The 16,572-nt window shown below is 40.5% G+C and overlaps 1 protein-coding gene across 1 annotated transcript in view; it reads left to right on the top strand.

Annotated features, from left to right (window-relative positions):
- Positions 1 to 16,572, top strand: part of LOC126249310 (aquaporin AQPAe.a-like) — a 76,776-nt gene that overhangs the window by 5,592 nt on the left and 54,612 nt on the right. Inside the window, exons 2-3 of the mRNA XM_049950964.1 lie at positions 13,366 to 13,610; positions 15,831 to 15,974. Coding sequence (XP_049806921.1) covers positions 13,366 to 13,610; positions 15,831 to 15,974 — 389 coding nt within the window. The remainder of the gene's footprint in view (positions 1 to 13,365; positions 13,611 to 15,830; positions 15,975 to 16,572) is intronic.

Genomic DNA, 16,572 nt, shown 5'->3' with positions numbered 1-16,572 from the left:
ACTGATTGTATTATCTCACCTGGTATGCCGTCGGGACATGGAGGTCCTTTCACTTTCATATCACATATGATTTCTGCGGCCGCGCGGGATTAGCCGAGTGGTCTCAGGCGCTGCAGTCATGGACTGTGCGGCTCGTCCCGGCGGAGGTTCGAGTTCTCCCTCGGCCATGGGTGTGTGTGTTTGTCCTTAGGATAATTTAGGTTAAGTAGTGTGTAAGCTTAGGGACTGATGACCTTAGCAGTTAAGTCCCATAAGATATCATACGCATTTGAACATTTTTTTGATTTCTGCGATCTCTATATGAGTACCCGCGTCTACGGCAGCTGTGTTGCTATAGGGCTCTTCAGGCTCCGCTTATTACACTTAATTCACTCATCTTTAGTATCAAGTGTCAGTTTGAGCGCCACTTACTTAATTTTTGTGTGGGGTATGAAACTGTGTCGTCTGCGGACAGCTTCAGCAAACTAGAAATATTATCCTCTAGGAATTTGTGTAGATTGTGAATAGTAACTATCGCATAATACTTTCTTAAGATACATCTGACCCTTCTTTGGCTTCTGCCGATATCCCTCCATTAATAACTTATTGGTTTCTGTTAACAGGGAAGGCTTTTGACTCATCACACACCTGTCCTGTTATTCTGTAAGGACAACGATGCGAAATTGTTTCGAATGCTGTATGGAAGTCAGGAAATACGGCAATTACCTGGTTTCCGTTACCTGCAGCCACCTGGAAAGCTGAGATCCCCTTCATTGCAGATTAGAGATACCTCGTCTGTTCCAAGACGGAACATTTCCGGTATTCTAAAAAGACATGACGTGTGGGCAAGAAGTAAGCTTCATAATTGTTCAGCTGATTCAAGTCAGGGGACAGGTCTACTGCGCTCCAACTGAAAGGCTGAAACAGCCTTCACCTTTCTCTGAAACTCTAATTTTTTCCGTCGACGCACTTTACTACAAGAGGAGCCACGTTCATAGCTTTCCTTTATTGAACGTCATTAATTGTGTTCGTAGTCTTTGCTAGCTTATTTCTATATCTATCGTTTTCCCAACAGTGCACTAGTTAAACTTAGAAACTATGATGTGGTCATCTTAGGAGAAACTATTTATGAAGATATAAATAAGTTTTGCGGTACGCATATCTCGCAGGAATTAGAAATTTGTCCATAATCTTACGCTATACTGATAACTACGATTTGTACTTCAACTTTTCTAATTTTTCTAATATATATATATATAAACCTAATATATATATATATATATATATATATATATATATATATATATATATATATATATATATATATTCTTTTCGTAAAGTTTTAAGCGGATGTTTCAGGCATTTAATCCTGAATAATTTTCTTGTTTCTTGAAAATTTGTGCCCAAAATGAATATTAATATCACAGCATTAAGTCGATTAAGATGAACATACTGTAGGATTATCCTTAACATGTCTGTTTTCTTAATAGCTGCCCACGAAACATGATGTATCTTTTTTCTCTTCACATTTTGCTTCTGGTATCTTGATGAATAAGGAACGTATCTAACGTATAGAGCGAGGTGGTTAAATATTGGATTCGTAATCGGGTAGAATACGACCTTCCAGATTCGCGTTCTCGAGGGTTTTCCTAAATTGCTTAACTCAAATGCTGGTATGGTTCCATTAAAAGGGATTTCCTACCCCGTCCTCCCCAATCTGAGCTTGTGCCCCGTCTCGAATGATCTGGTCGTCGACGGGACGTAAACCTAAAATCTTACTTCCTTTATTATCACATAAGATAGGTATAAGCTTGAATGCTAATACAAATACCTTTATTTTATTACATAAGTTTTCTGCCATCAATGCCTTACTTATATCAATAAAAATCCTTTTACATTATTTTCTGTAATATTTTGTTTGCTTTTCTCTTGGCCAGGACTACTGTTGCAACTGTTCTTTGGTCCGAAGTATATTCGACGTCAAAATTGAAATTTCATATTGCAGCCAAAGGCACCTGAAATTGCTGTCATTTAAAACTAATCTAGTAATTCATTATGCACGTATTTATATTCCGTTCCGGTGCTATCTTGATCAACAACAATTTGAAAAAACGACTGATTTTGCATAAGACAAAAACGTGTTTTGCTTCTTTTTTGTATCCCGGCAGATAACATTTTGCTTTGAGTTCATTCGTCGCTTCTCGCACGGTTATCGTTACGATTGGTTTGGTTTGTTCAGCAGTTTTTTTGTCAGCCTGTATTCGGTTATATTTGAATTTGTTATTCAGTACTCGCTAGTATATACTAAGCTATGATAATTTCATAACAGGAAAAAATAAAGAAAATTTGCTAAATAAATGAGAAATAAATCACATTAGCAGTGCAATAATCCTGAAGAACGTTAGTTCGGTTTTTTTGAGCTTTTGGTAGTACATACTTCAGTGCGAGTAATTACCGGTTTCATCGTAAGTCGCAAGAGGATTTTCACGAATAAGGAAAAAACAAGCTTTGCAGTCTTCCAGGCCACTAACAATGTTAATTTGTTAGCTACTTCTAACTCTTGGTCATCATTTATCTCTCGTTTGTCGTTTTTTTCTGAACCACACAGCTCTTACAGCTTGGTCCTGCATTCTTTTTTAAATTGTATACGCATCTCCTCGAAAGAAAGAGAGCTTCGCAGAAGCTGTTGATAGAAAAAGTAATTAACCGATTAAATTACACCTAGCAAGTGGCGCCATGTTTAATCCACTGAACCTGCGTTCGGAAGGAGCTGTGATCAGACCCACGTTTGGCTAACCAGGGTTAGATTTCCCGCAGTTTTTCTAAATTTTAAGACGAATGCCAGTATGGTACCATTGAGAACGTCTTGACTGGTTTCGTGGCCCATCACTATTCTCTCTCACACTGTGCCTCTTCTCTAGGGCCGTCGTCGTTGACAGGATGTTAAACAACGATTTTCCTTTTTGAAATTAGGCGAACTTGCTGATAGACAGTTAGTTTCTGTGGAACCTTCCATCAAATAAAAGTATGTCATGTTGAATTGAAAAGAAAGGTAAATATTTTCAGAGTACTTTTATTTGTAGAAGGTAAGTAAAATTTGCCTTTTTATTCAAGGTGTTGTTCAGTAATGAGAACACAATATTGAAGAACATTTATTGCCACAGTTTTACACACGTTTGACAGCAAATACATCAGATATGTTATACGTATTTTAAAACGAGTAAAGTGGCCTACCAACCACACCCTTTATTGTTTTTTACAGATGGCTACAGAAATTAACCCATACCATGCGAATGATATAGTGAATCACATTCATTCTCTAGTATTCTGGTACCACTAGTGCATGTTAAAAGCCCATAGATCACTTATGTCGCCAGATGTATTGTACTAATTACTTCGAGAATTGGTTCACAAAGTTAGGATAATAATTTATCACACAGCTTTAAATTAGGAACCGTAGTAGCGTTTCCTATTATCTCGAAAACAAATCCAGTCGTACATGTCTGGTACACTTAGTTATTTCCAACCAGAATTGACTCCATTGGCTGTATATAACTTTTGCATAATTGAAGGGCGGAGAAGTAAATATCGATTAATCTATAAAAGCAGTTTGTACATGTTGTTGTTGATACTAGCGAGCAAAGAATGTAGCTACATCTTCACATTTAGGCATTTTCTTCATAGGAGAGTATCAAAGCAGAAATCCAGTTAACTGCATACCAATATGTCACAACGTACATCGAGGGACTTTCAATGACATCATCAGTATCAGTTATGTTCACGTATCTGATGTCAACAGCAATGCATTAATTCAATTCCATAAATGGTCGATTTATCCAGGAGACATTGTGATTCACACAGTCAAATGTGTTACATACTTCACAGAAAATACCAACTGTCGCTATTTTGTTATTTAGTGCTTGTAGAACTGATGAGCGCACTTGTAAATAGCATTCTCGGTTAATGTAAATTGAAGGTGAAGGGAGAGAAAGGAAAGGAAAGGGACTATTGATGTCAGCTGCATTGGGACTTTAGCGGAATCAGAGGCGACAAGTAAAAGTGTGTGCGGAATTCGAAACCGGAATCTCCTGCTTATTAGGAAGTTGCATTAACCGCTGCGCCACCCGGACACAGTGTTTATCGCAATTGCGCGGAGTATTTGGGCATGGCTCTCTACCGACCCAGATTCTCACCTGGCGCCATCTGTCTGCAGTCCCTGTCCATTTCCTCCATGCTCGCTGCTTTGAGATTCCCACAGGAGGTCAGCCGTAATTGTGCATCCGCAATGAAAGTGATTGATTCGTTGCCCATCGAGCGAATCAATTATACGAATGCGTGGTGTCTGTACTCGCGGACATGAAAGTGATGGAGTCGTTGCCCATCGAGCGAATCAGTCATATGAATGCGTCTGTTCTTTCTAACATGACACCGCTCATTCATATAACTGATATTCCTCGATGGGCAACGGATCCAGAACTTTCACTGCAGATTCACAATTACGTCTGACCTCCTGCTGGAATGTCAAAGTAGAGGACATGGGCAGGGACTGCAGATAGGTGGCGCTAGGTGGAAAAGTGGGTCGGTCGAGAGGCGTGTCGAGATAGTTCGTGTAATTGCGGTAAACCCTGTGTTTCGATGGCGCAGTGGTTAACGCAACTGTCAAGTCGACAGTAGATCATAGGTTCGAATCACAGTCCAGCACACACTTTCACTCGCCACTGATTCCACGTAAATTTCCGATGAAACTGACATTAGTAGTCCCTTCGCTTTCCGTTTCTTTCGCCCCATCTCAACCTTCAATTTACATGTAATGTATCGCAGCCGCGGATTCTGCGTGTTGACTGTCCTTTCAGACAAGTACGAAAAACATATTCCACGCAGTTATGTAATTCTCAGCTGAGCTAGTTTTCTGTAATTGAAACTGTGATTTACTAAGCATTTGTAGTTGCTCGGGTGATGTACTATTCTAGAATACATGAACTTCTGAAAACCGATGTTTGTAGTGATATGGGTGAGCAATTATTGACCTCTCGTACCACCTTTTTTTATAGAGAGGTGTGACAATGGTATATTTCAATCTCTCTGGGAAAATGGCCTGAGTTAGTGATGCATGATGTATTTCAGATAATGTAAGGCTTATTACATGGGAACAAATCTTTAACACTGTTGGAGAAACCATCAAATACAGAAAAAAATTTATTTTTGAAAGAATATATAATTTTCTTAATTCCAGAAAGAGAAGTGGGTGAGACATCCATATGACTGAATTTTATGTAAGTTATTGGTTCAACGTACTGTTTTATTTCCCTTGATCTGTTTGTCGTTATAGTCTCTACTACAGTTAATAAATGATTGTTTATTGTATTTACTATCTGTCACTGATTATTTAGAGCCCTTCCACTGAATTCAATAGTGAACTTATCTTCTTCTACGATCTGTTGTTTTGTCTTTCGTTTCACTACATGCCATATAGCCTTAAGTCTGTTGTCAGCATTACTGATTTCTGAAATAATGTGCATGTTTCCTGATTTTTTAAAACTTTTGATAATTTTGATTACTTTTTTGTAGCGTGCAATTACTGCAGGATCTCCACTTGTTTTTGCAAACAGATATATTTTCTTCTCCTTTCACAAGAAATATTACTAGCTCTAGTGATCCAATGTTTTTTACATGATTGTTTAATGGCCTTTCTGATTAGCTGACGTGGAAAGCTGTTCTCAAACAGTGATATGAATTTATCATGAAATAGATTAAAATTTATGTTAGCGTTTGTTTCATTATAAATTTCATCCCCGGTATGATTTTGTAAACTATTTGTAAAAATATTTGTGCTGGAATCATTAATTATTGTGGTTTCCACTGAGCAGTAGCTGTGCTGTATGGCACTATCTCATTTATCCTGTCGTTGCATCACTATCAGAGATAGCATTTGTTACTGGGTGTACAGCTATTTCCTTGTTTTGAGCTTCATCACAAAATGGTTCAAATGGCTCTGAGCACTATGGGACTCAACTGCTGTGGTCATCAGTCCGCTAGAACTTAGCACTACTTAAACCTAACTAACCTAAGGACATCACACACATCCATGCCCGAGGCAGGATTCGAACCTGCGACAGTAGCAGTCGCACGGTTCCGGACTGCGCGCCTAGAACCGCGAGACCACCGCGGCCGGCGAGCTTCATCAAAGAAAACGTTATTAGTTAGGGTTCTATTGTCTTTATCCAGCTGGTTGGAAAGTTAATTATTGAGATCAAATTATAGGATCATAGTAAGGTTTCCAGTCGTTTACCCTGTCTGTATTAACTGCTTTCTGCTGTCTGACAGATAGCATAGTAGGGAATCGATATTCTGTTACAATTAAAAGTGAACTGCTGTATCACTATAAAATGTACTTGTCTCATTGTTTCTAAACTTCCGTTCTGTATCAATATATGTAACGTCTCCCTTTCCCTTGTTAGCCGAGATCGCTAATGCGCTGCTTCTTGGTAGGCACGCCGGCCCCAGATCGAATCCGCCCGACGGATTAACGACGAAGGCCGGTGTGCCGGCCAGCCTGGATGTGGTTTTTAGGGGATTTTCCACATCCCCCTGGGTGAATACCCGGCTGGTCCCCAAGTCCCGCCTCAGTTATCCGCCTCGCAGACATTTGGAACATGTTTGCAGTATTTCATAGTTTACACTAGACACAGACAGCTGGGGTACACTTATTCCACCCGGGTGTGGAGGGGGGGAGGGTGGGTATGGGGTACCGGTAGGAAGGGCATCTGGCCACCAATTAAAACTAACCATGCCAAATCCTATCTTAACCATGTCGATCCTGCGCAAAATGCGGGACAAAGGCACTATCAAAAGAAGCAAAAGAAGTCTCCCTTTCCCTTGTTAGTTCTACAAGAGTAACGTGGTAGAGTGTAATCTCCCGTGAAGGTAGCTCTCTAAATGAAAACCATCCGCTGTAGACAATAGCCAAAATATATGACTGCAAACTCTTAAAAACTGTAGCTCAACTCATAGTATTTAACGGAAAAGAAGTTATATGATGATAAAAATGCTCAGATGGCACTTGTCAAGAGCAAAATATCAAACTTGGATTACCTGCGCAGCTACATCACATATAATTGCCATCTATATGTCGAGAGAAAGTAAGTTTGTCACGGATGTGTGGCACAATCATAAGAACACAGTCTAACATCTATCACACGGACACCCAGATGAAATTATATAAGGTAATGGCAGTCATATCTCTCCTGTACGGTAGGAGTGGATGCATCCCAAAGTTGAACGCCAAGAACCTAATGCAAGCCACAGAAATAATGTGTCTGAGAGGAATGCAGTAGAGTGAATTGTAACGGCAGTGAAGAGATCAGAAGATTACTACAAAAAATAGAAGAACACGGGCAAAAATGTCTCAACAATGTTCTTAGAAAGAGCAGTGATCGCCGACCAGTGCAAACCACTCAATGCCGACCGATGGTCACAGGATGTCTGAGAGGTCGAAGGAGATGTGAACTGATGGATCGGAAAAAGCCCTCAGGCTTAGACTGTGAAGCACCCTATGATAATGATGATGATGACTTTAGCTGACACTAAACCTTTCTAATGCATTAAACCTGTGTGTCAGACGTGTAGGTTAAGACGGAACATCACATTTTGTGGAAAAAATTGATAAACTGAGTTGACTCAGCACACTGTTTCCCACAGAAGTGGATATTTCAATACAGATTTGAAAAGAAAGTGAAACTTTCATGGCGAGCCCCGAACACTTTTAACATCCAGTACTTCCTAAAATATTCTTGAAAATGTTAGGTTTCGTAAGTTATTGTACATTCTCATTCCTCTCCTGCTTGGACCTTGCAAGATGACACAGAGATAAGACACTAGACTCGAATTCAAGAGAGTTGCTGTTCAAATCATCTTCCAGCCATCAAGATTTATGTTTCTCTTCCTTTTGCTATATCGCCTGAGGAAACTGTTGATCTGAAAAAGACGCGATCAGTTTCGTTCAAGGTCTATCTTGTGCCCCGTCCCTAATGGCCGCTTCGTCCAAGTAGTGTTAAACCCTAAACTTCGTTAATTTTCTTTAGTGAAACACACAGTAGGGAAACGTCTACTTAGGATTTTCTTTCAACAAAATAATATGAAACTTTTTCCGCATTGTTCACAACACTGAACAAAAAATTATATGATGATCAGGAAAAGACAAAATATTCTCAAGCTGGGAAGTGAATATTGTTGCAACATGTACCTAAGAGCAGCACTATGAAAAGCCCACGAGGAATGCAACTCCTTTTTTTCATACTTAGTAGAATCACTGCAGGTAATTTTTCTTTAAATTGATGTCATTCCCTTACCAATCAAAGCAGAAGTACGCTACCGGCAGACAACTGTCGCTCTTCAGCCGAGAGCATAGATAAAAAATACCTACATAATTTTAAAATATTAAAATGTTTACAGGTTTTATTCGCTTTATTGCAGTGTCATTTGTACGGTGAAGGTGTCTAAAACTATCATATGTCTTTTAAAACACAGATATTGTTGGTAGTCTGTATACGAAGGATGCACGATTCCAGTCCACCACAATAAGTCGTGAGGTCCGCTCAGGGAGAGGATTCATTGGGCGTAGGAGGATTAAGTGGTGCTGTGAGGAGTGGGATTTTAATGGAACCAAATGTGCAAGGGAATACAAAGTTTCAAATCAGTGTTACTCTGGATGACATGCTGAGTCCATGGCAAGTGAACACCAATCCAGAGTATTATGCTCCTGCCAAATATTTAAATCAGTTCTGATCCAAACAACAAATTTAGATACAAAAGTATACCCCAGATTAAACTTTTTGATTCAAGTATAAGTTTAAGTTGGTTGGTATGACTGCATGTTCAGCACATTAGAGTGGCTTGCTGAAGAGGAAGACTAGTGTTTCGACGCTTCCTGGAGTCATTTGACGTTGCTTACGGAGGCTAGGATGGAGGCAACAGCATGATTATCGAGAGGAAAGTAACAGAAATGATGTGAAAGGAGGAGCGAACCCGGCAGCCGAAAAGGAAAGGGAAGCACGGATTTGATATGTTAGGAAGGATGAATGTCAGAGCGGATTCGTTGTATGAAAGGGGGAAATTGCGGAAGATGCATCCTGAAACGATGTGTAGGGCGTGTAGATGTAGAGTCGGTGTGTTGTATTGATATTAGCCTCATAGAACATCAGAACTGGTCATTAGGGGGAAACGATAAGGTTGCTGGAGGGAAGTTCAACATCAAACTGCAGAGACCAATCGTAACCATATGGTTCTTGAAAAATGTATAAATTAATTGTACTTCGAAATAACACCTGTAGCCTGTAGCTGTAACGCCGAATCATATTTTAACGGAACACTAAGACCACACGGAACATTGGCTCTACAAGACATTATGTTTCATTTAAGTCTGCCATGCTTTGTAGAAGTAAACCGACTGCAACAAAATGTAGCTAATCCTCTCTATTGTATGTTACACATAAATCCGGCAGCAACAGAAGATTGATAATTAAAAAGTTGCCTCTTGATGTTACCCATTAGATGTCATTAACGTTAAATTCTGTTTGATCCTTCAATTGAAGTTTATCGACTGAAATGACAGTTACTTGCAAGATTTTATTTTACACGCTATCGATAGACAAGGTTTGGTTGTCAGACGCTATTGTTACCTGAAACGTCAAAGTTTGCAGGCTACACATCTCATTAAAACCAAGAAAAGTAAATCAATGAAGCACTCCTTTAAAAAGGAATTCCATGAAGTGTTACAGTACCTTTGAGTGATAAATGTAGCATCTAAAACACTGTGAAAGTGGCGTTGTGTGAAAAAAATAAAGAGATAGTGGTATGCAAACTGGACAGAGGCGTTGTGTCAAACAAATAAAGAAATTGTGATATGCAATCTCGACAGAGACTATACTGTAGCACGCTCGGCAGTGACTGCTGTCTTGACCTGTGCCGTCTTTGCTGCGATAGTGTTTGGTCAAGTAGAGGTATATGTAGGAGCAGCCAGCCTGTACGGTCGTACTGTGTCACCGTTAGCAACGCCGCTGTTGTTGTTGTAGTATAGAATAGCAATATGTGTCTGTTTGCGTTGAAGCATCTTTTTACCTCGCAATGTAAGTTGTAGTTTTCGATAATGTGTAGTATAGCATACGTTAAAATCTGCTTACATGAAGGCTTTTAGGATTGTTTGGAGATAGGGACGTTAATGTAGGTGTTTGCCTTTTATTTACGTTCTTGCTGGTACTTCTGATTATTCCGTACGGTGTTGTAGCAGTTGAATCTCTTTCTACCGTTTGTTTTCTAACATTGCGCGATTGAATTCCGGATGTGTGAGATACGAATTTAAGACTTTCCCATTATTACGTGATAATTATGCAACTATTCGTCAACATTTTATACTGGGGTTATGTTAGTGATGAGAGTGAAGCTCTCTGAACTCCGGATAGTAACCAAATAATATCCCAACTGATTATCGTGGCTTATTTTAAAAGGGCTGAAAACAACTTTTTTTCTCATCCTAACGCAATGCTTCTAAGGCATTTATATTCCGTACTTAATTAATACAATAGTCTGTCAAATTACTTAGTCAGTCCCGTTTGTCACAATTTTAGACTGTTTCGAAAGACGGGGATGCTGGTATTCCTAATGAGTCAATGTTTTTGTGGTGAACAATATTTACGCGTTCTGGTGAGCCTTAGTCGTAGTTCGTCACCTTCGACTCTCACATTAAGTAGATAATAATCCATGGAAAGTGAAATTTCCATATATTATAGCGGTTGGGGAAAGAAAGTATAGGTTCTCATCCACAACTTGTCGATAAGGAATAGTGTGGTAATAACTTTTTTTTTTTTTTTCCGGCTCTCAATTAAATTTGTGATCGCTGCGCCCGAATTCAGTGTCCGACTAAACGCTGAAATCGGACTGCTTACGAATGGCAGAAACAGTTGAGGGGCAGTAGTATAACTGCTGCGTAGTTACTGTGATACCTCTAATGAGGTAATCTTAAGTTTCGTCTGGCAGCTCCGTGATAATCATATTAAAAAGTCATCTTGCTAATACCTTAAGACCGGAAGGTACAAAAAGAATCCTACCTAAATACTCGCTTCTGACCCGCAATGCTCTCACCTATGAAATTCATTGCCCAATTCACAACCTGGGCTCGAAGCTTTACTTCTGCACAGGCTCCTACCATTTAGAAAAGCGTATCTTGCGCGGGAGGGGGGGAGGGGGGTGCAAAGCAGTGAGCTGCTTAGTGCTGTTATAGGTACGGAGGTGAAGTCGGTGAGGGCCAAATATAAACTGCAGTCATTTACCATAGTTACAGACTAAACGACAATGACGCGATATAGATCTTTCCGAAACTAGGCTACTGCATTCGAACAAGAGGGAAAAATCGGGAGAAACAATGTTCAACGTGATTAGAGGAAAGGGGTAATACAGAAAGCTTTCTGGAATAACGGAATGGACAAGGGAAGAGTATAGATAGAGGCATGCTACGGCTGAGACAGTGGTAGTAAATGGCAGCTAAACTTTAGAGGAAGCGGGATTGGTTTCAGGGTTGGTGTACTTCAGGTCGTCAATACAGCAGAGAACAGCCTGATGGTAGACATTTCATTAGTTTAGTCATTCCATTCTTGTGATACGGTCTTTACATTTTTTTGTAATACTTGATAGGTTTATTCATGCTTTCGTCTTATTTTCGTACTTGTAATATCAGTTTGTGCTGGCTGCTTATCTTAAGGAACCTCATTCCCGCAAGTTAAAACTGATTTCCTTTTTTTTCGCCTACTATTGTTACCTTGTGAAAAGCTTAGTGATTTCTCACTTCAGTGTTCCCTGGGCACATAAAAATTTTCAAATCTGATCTTTGTGAAACACATTTCCTCCAAGAATGTCAACTCGTTTAATCTATCTTACGGTCGTTCATCAAAATTTTTCTTGGGACGAGGTGTTTGCATACAAAAAGCGTGACTTGTTTTTTGAGTAGTGTTAAAGCTTTTAACAGGAATTCGTACGTCATAAACGTCTTTGAAGGTAGTTGACATAGTGAGCTTATAGCATATATTGATCGGCTAGTAGTAGACCTCGTTGGTTATTTATGGTTGGAAAAAAATTGTCCAAACATATAATAAAAATAATAAAGTATTGTGGATAAGCGCCATCATTGTCCTAAGCCTAAGTTTGTCTTTACTTACTCTTCTGGCAATTTACAGATCTTTGTACATTTGTCGGCTAATATTGTGAATGCTGGAGTACGCCCCTCCTAAGCAGTATGTCCACGAGTGGTATGTATGTACGTAAACTTCAAAGTAGTAATTAAATTCCCAGTGCTTCTCCTTCAGCTCTGCTTGTTCAGATAACACACTGGAGGACAATTGACAAGATGTACGCCTAATGCAACAGCTAAATGCAGGAGATACGAGTTCGTTCAGTTACCTTCGAAAATATTTTATATCCAGTGTTAAGTAATCAAATTAACCTAAAATCTAAGTTTTTGCGTGTTACTGTGGCTGGTAGAGGTCTGTTGGGAACTACACTTGAAGAGTAATGCAGACGTCGTAGATGACGCACAATTGAGAAAGTCCCAGTTTATGGTCACTGGCTGGTATTGCTTTCACTTTTCGTAGCGTATCCTTTAATTCCGAAAATTAAGTGTTCATTCTGTTCACTAACTATACATTTGAACCATACTGTCCAGTTTGTTAAAAATTAAATTATGAATTTGATGTTAAAATCTTCCGTAATTTTAAAGTAATAAATTACATAAGTTCTTAAGAAATGGTTCGGGCCCAGCTCTATTTGACCAGGAGAGCTGGATCACTTTGAGATAGCTGGTATTAACTTTCGTTCCCTAGTTAAGGACAGCTTTTCTCGTGAAAAGCTCTCATCCAATTTTCATCCCTTGGCTTAAAAGTTAAATAGGTTGAGGGGTGTCCCCTACAGCTAAAATTGCCTCAAATTATCCTAAACCTTTAGTCTTGAATTTAACTAGCGAGCCGCCGCAGCTTTACATAAACAGCATTTAGTATCTACTGGCCGGATAACTTTTCTGGTGTACCGGTAATACGTTATACCCAAACCCTCTCAATAAATAACCCTTAATATTAGGATCAGTATCAATCTCGACAGTAGTCCGTGAGATTAGCCTTTACATAGCCATGCAAACGTAATGCGGTGACATAAAAACTACGGTAAGATGCTTTTGTCAGTCACTCTAATTTTCGGACGAAGGCTTCTTTGAGCAGTTTCCCAAACTTTCATGACTTGAAGGCTTAATTTTTCACGCATCTGGCTTTATTCTCCTTAGCATATACATAACTTATTTTCCGCTCTTTTGTGTAATCATGAACGTGCGAATGTCTATTGTCTTGGCAGGTACAATATTCCGATCGCCAATTTACTTAGGAAACTCTATTATAGGTTTCCTGGACCTGTTGGTGTTGGACGACCTGAAGCCCTGGAAGACAGTGCTGAGACAACTGGTTGCGGAGCTTCTCGGCACGTTCCTGCTGGTGCTAGTCGGGTGTGGATCGACTACAACAGCATGGTCCGAAGGCTACCAGCCGACCACTGTTCAGATCGCCCTGACATTTGGACTTACTGTCGCATGCATTGTGCAGGTAGGTACAGCGGTAACGGTCGCACTGCAGGATAGGAACTTACTCCATGTACCAGTAACATGGCGGAAGTAATGAAACTGCAATAAGCATACTAAGACGCGAATCGGAAATATCTTACGGACAGTTATATTGCTACTACTGAGCTAGTACCAGGTCATTGCTTGTGGTGGCGGAGATCTAGCGGCGGACAGCAAAAGCGGCAACGGCAGCGAGTTCTGAGAGTAGTGTCGGTGATGTTGCTGCCTTCATCGTGCCTTACAGGAACACTTCAACCAGACACTTCGGAAACTCGAAGGACGTGTAATAGTAGCATGAAGACACTGTCACTCCAGGTTTGTTACAGCTAGCCTTAATAGTTAAAATTACAAACATTAAGTTGATGACAAGGGACTAATTCGTATGACTAGCCACGTAAGTCTCAAAGCACAGGCAATAACGGTCCTGAACTGAAAACCGACCAGGTAACGAAGTAGGTTTCGAGATGCTCAATTAAAATCTGAAAGTGAGCTCTTAAACTATTTAATACCTACACCGTGGTGAAGGTTACATGTAAGGCGGTCTTATCTAGAAAAGCATGGTTACCGTTCTCATCTGTGTTGAACTAATCACTCGTTCGGTGAGATAAAAATTGAACAAACCCATTAAACTTAAATGGCTCGGTATCTGGGAACTCGCACAAGTATTCTACTGCGATATTGCCTAACTTTTTGGTAGGCCCCTAACGTGAACGTCTGGCACAAACTTCAAACGAACTCTACAGGAATGGCTAGGCAGGAGCCACTGCGTGGACAGTCAGAATATAGTTCGTGAATCAAGACGTGCTTGTAACAGCAGAACCTGACCTTTGTTAGGACAGAATATACTTCACAGCACTGATAAGCAGCCAAAGGAACTGAGAGCATTCAGATGAAAGTATGATGCTCACAGCATCACCACAAAATAAGACATTACAAAGATTATTAGGAACGTTTCATCAGACCAGGAAACTGAAGGGTCTACGTCCTAATTCTTCAATTTTCTTTCTTATACAAAAGAAAGTAGTAAAATTTCTAATGGTATTTGCTTTCCCAAATAGTTCCACGGCAGATCTTAGACACAGGTTAATCAATAGGCAACTGTTAAAACCTATATTCCATTTGTCTCTTAAATAACTGAAGTAATAACGTGAACAACAGTCTCAAGAACTACCTATCACGCAGGACAAAGCGCTATTAGTATAGTAACTTTAAAAGTGGCTGATTGCGGTTTTCTTCTCAAGAATGCATTTGTAATTCATATACATCCGCAATGTGTTTTGGAAAAAAGAAAGACCAGGTTTTGTTCGAAGTGCCATTAATACTGACCCACGGCACAAATTTTGATAACAAAAGTGAAAGCAGCATAAGGTTTTTACTACTCAAAATGAAAGTTCAAGCCGGCCGCGGTGGCCGTGCGGTTCTGGCGCTGCAGTCAGGAACCGCGGGACTGCAACGGTGGCAGGTTCGAATCCTGCCTCGGGTGTGTGGTGTGTGTCCTTCAGTTAGTTAGGTTTAAGTAGTTCTAAGTTCTAGGGGACTTATGACCTAGGATGTTGACTCCCATAGTGCTCAGAGCCATTTGAACCATTTTTTTTATAAGTTCAGGTTCAGATTTCGGAACCTGAGGGCAGCATGGCTTTGCACAAAGGCTATACACATTTTGGAGACACTGGCCCCACATTGGCAAGTAAATAATAAAGGGCCATGAAAGACAGAGTAAAATACCACAGTTATTAGGACTTACAAAATTTGCTATTTCTTGTAGCGTTTAAAACATGTTCAAACGTGTGTGAAATCTTACGGGACTTAACTGCTGGGGTCATCAGTCCCTTAGCTTACACAACACGTAATTTAAATTACCCTCAAGCCCGAGGGAGGACTCGAACCTCCGCCGGGACCAGCCGCACAGTCCATGACTGCAGCGCCTTAGACAGCCCGGCTAATCCCGCGCGGCTGTAGCGTTTGACAAACGTCGCAGTTAAAGTATGTTTCCAGACTAGTTACGAAGCGCTTCGTTCGGAATTAGTAGACAAACATATCCTGTGACAGAAACTCGACATGAAATACTAAAAGTTGCTCTTCTTGTTCCAAAGTGTTGAAACTAACTCTGTCAATTTCCACTCTGACTGCCTCTCCTGGTAGTCGTACTGTAAGAAGTTACGTCGATAAAAGTGAATAAAACTGGCGAAATGTTTGATTTCAGATGCTTGGCCACGTAAGTGGCGCTCACGTGAACCCGGCTGTGACTGTGGGCCTGGTGGTGGGCGGCTTCCTAGGCCCGCTGAAAGCTCTGCTGTACGTGACGGTGCAGTGCGTGGGCGCCACCGCAGGCTCGTCCATGCTCCAGGTAATCAGAGATACGCCTGTTGAAGTAGCTATTTAGCTGTAACAAGTAGATATTAAATGGGGAGGAAAGATTGTTTCGAACTCGCACATTAGACTACAGTGAATACACGTCTCGAATTCAGATTCCTTAAAATCTGACCATGACTGTACGTGGAAGCTAGTTGCCAGAAGACAACGCATTAATTCCGTAAATAGTTCAGAACGGAATGTTCTGAGACAGCAAGATACTAATGGGACCAGCGACTAAAATCCTTTGCAATCTTCACATCGAAAGCCTAGTTTCCGCTATCGTCTGTCTGTTAGAACGAATTCAGTGCGGAACCCCTGTTCCCTTATTGGCTCCTGAACATGTAGGCGTTAGTTACACGCGGGCAAGGACAGGTGCTAAACGGAAGCACGTGGTTCAAATTGTTGGCGTATTGATGGACGTTCAGCTTACGGGCAAATTCCTGATGTCTCTGATTATCACGTCAGTGATAGCTAGCCTGAGTTCATTCTAAGTTTCTTCCTGAACAATACTAAGACAAAATTTGTTGAGCCCTGTTAGCCGCAGTTATGGGATGACGAGGCGCGGCGACTCGAGCGCACCGAGAATTCCT

Source organism: Schistocerca nitens, chromosome 3, assembly GCF_023898315.1.
Source record: "Schistocerca nitens isolate TAMUIC-IGC-003100 chromosome 3, iqSchNite1.1, whole genome shotgun sequence".
In the NCBI taxonomy this organism is placed as follows: domain Eukaryota; kingdom Metazoa; phylum Arthropoda; class Insecta; order Orthoptera; family Acrididae; genus Schistocerca; species Schistocerca nitens.
Note: the sequence above shows the minus strand (reverse complement) of the source record. Positions and strands in the feature narration are given on the sequence as shown.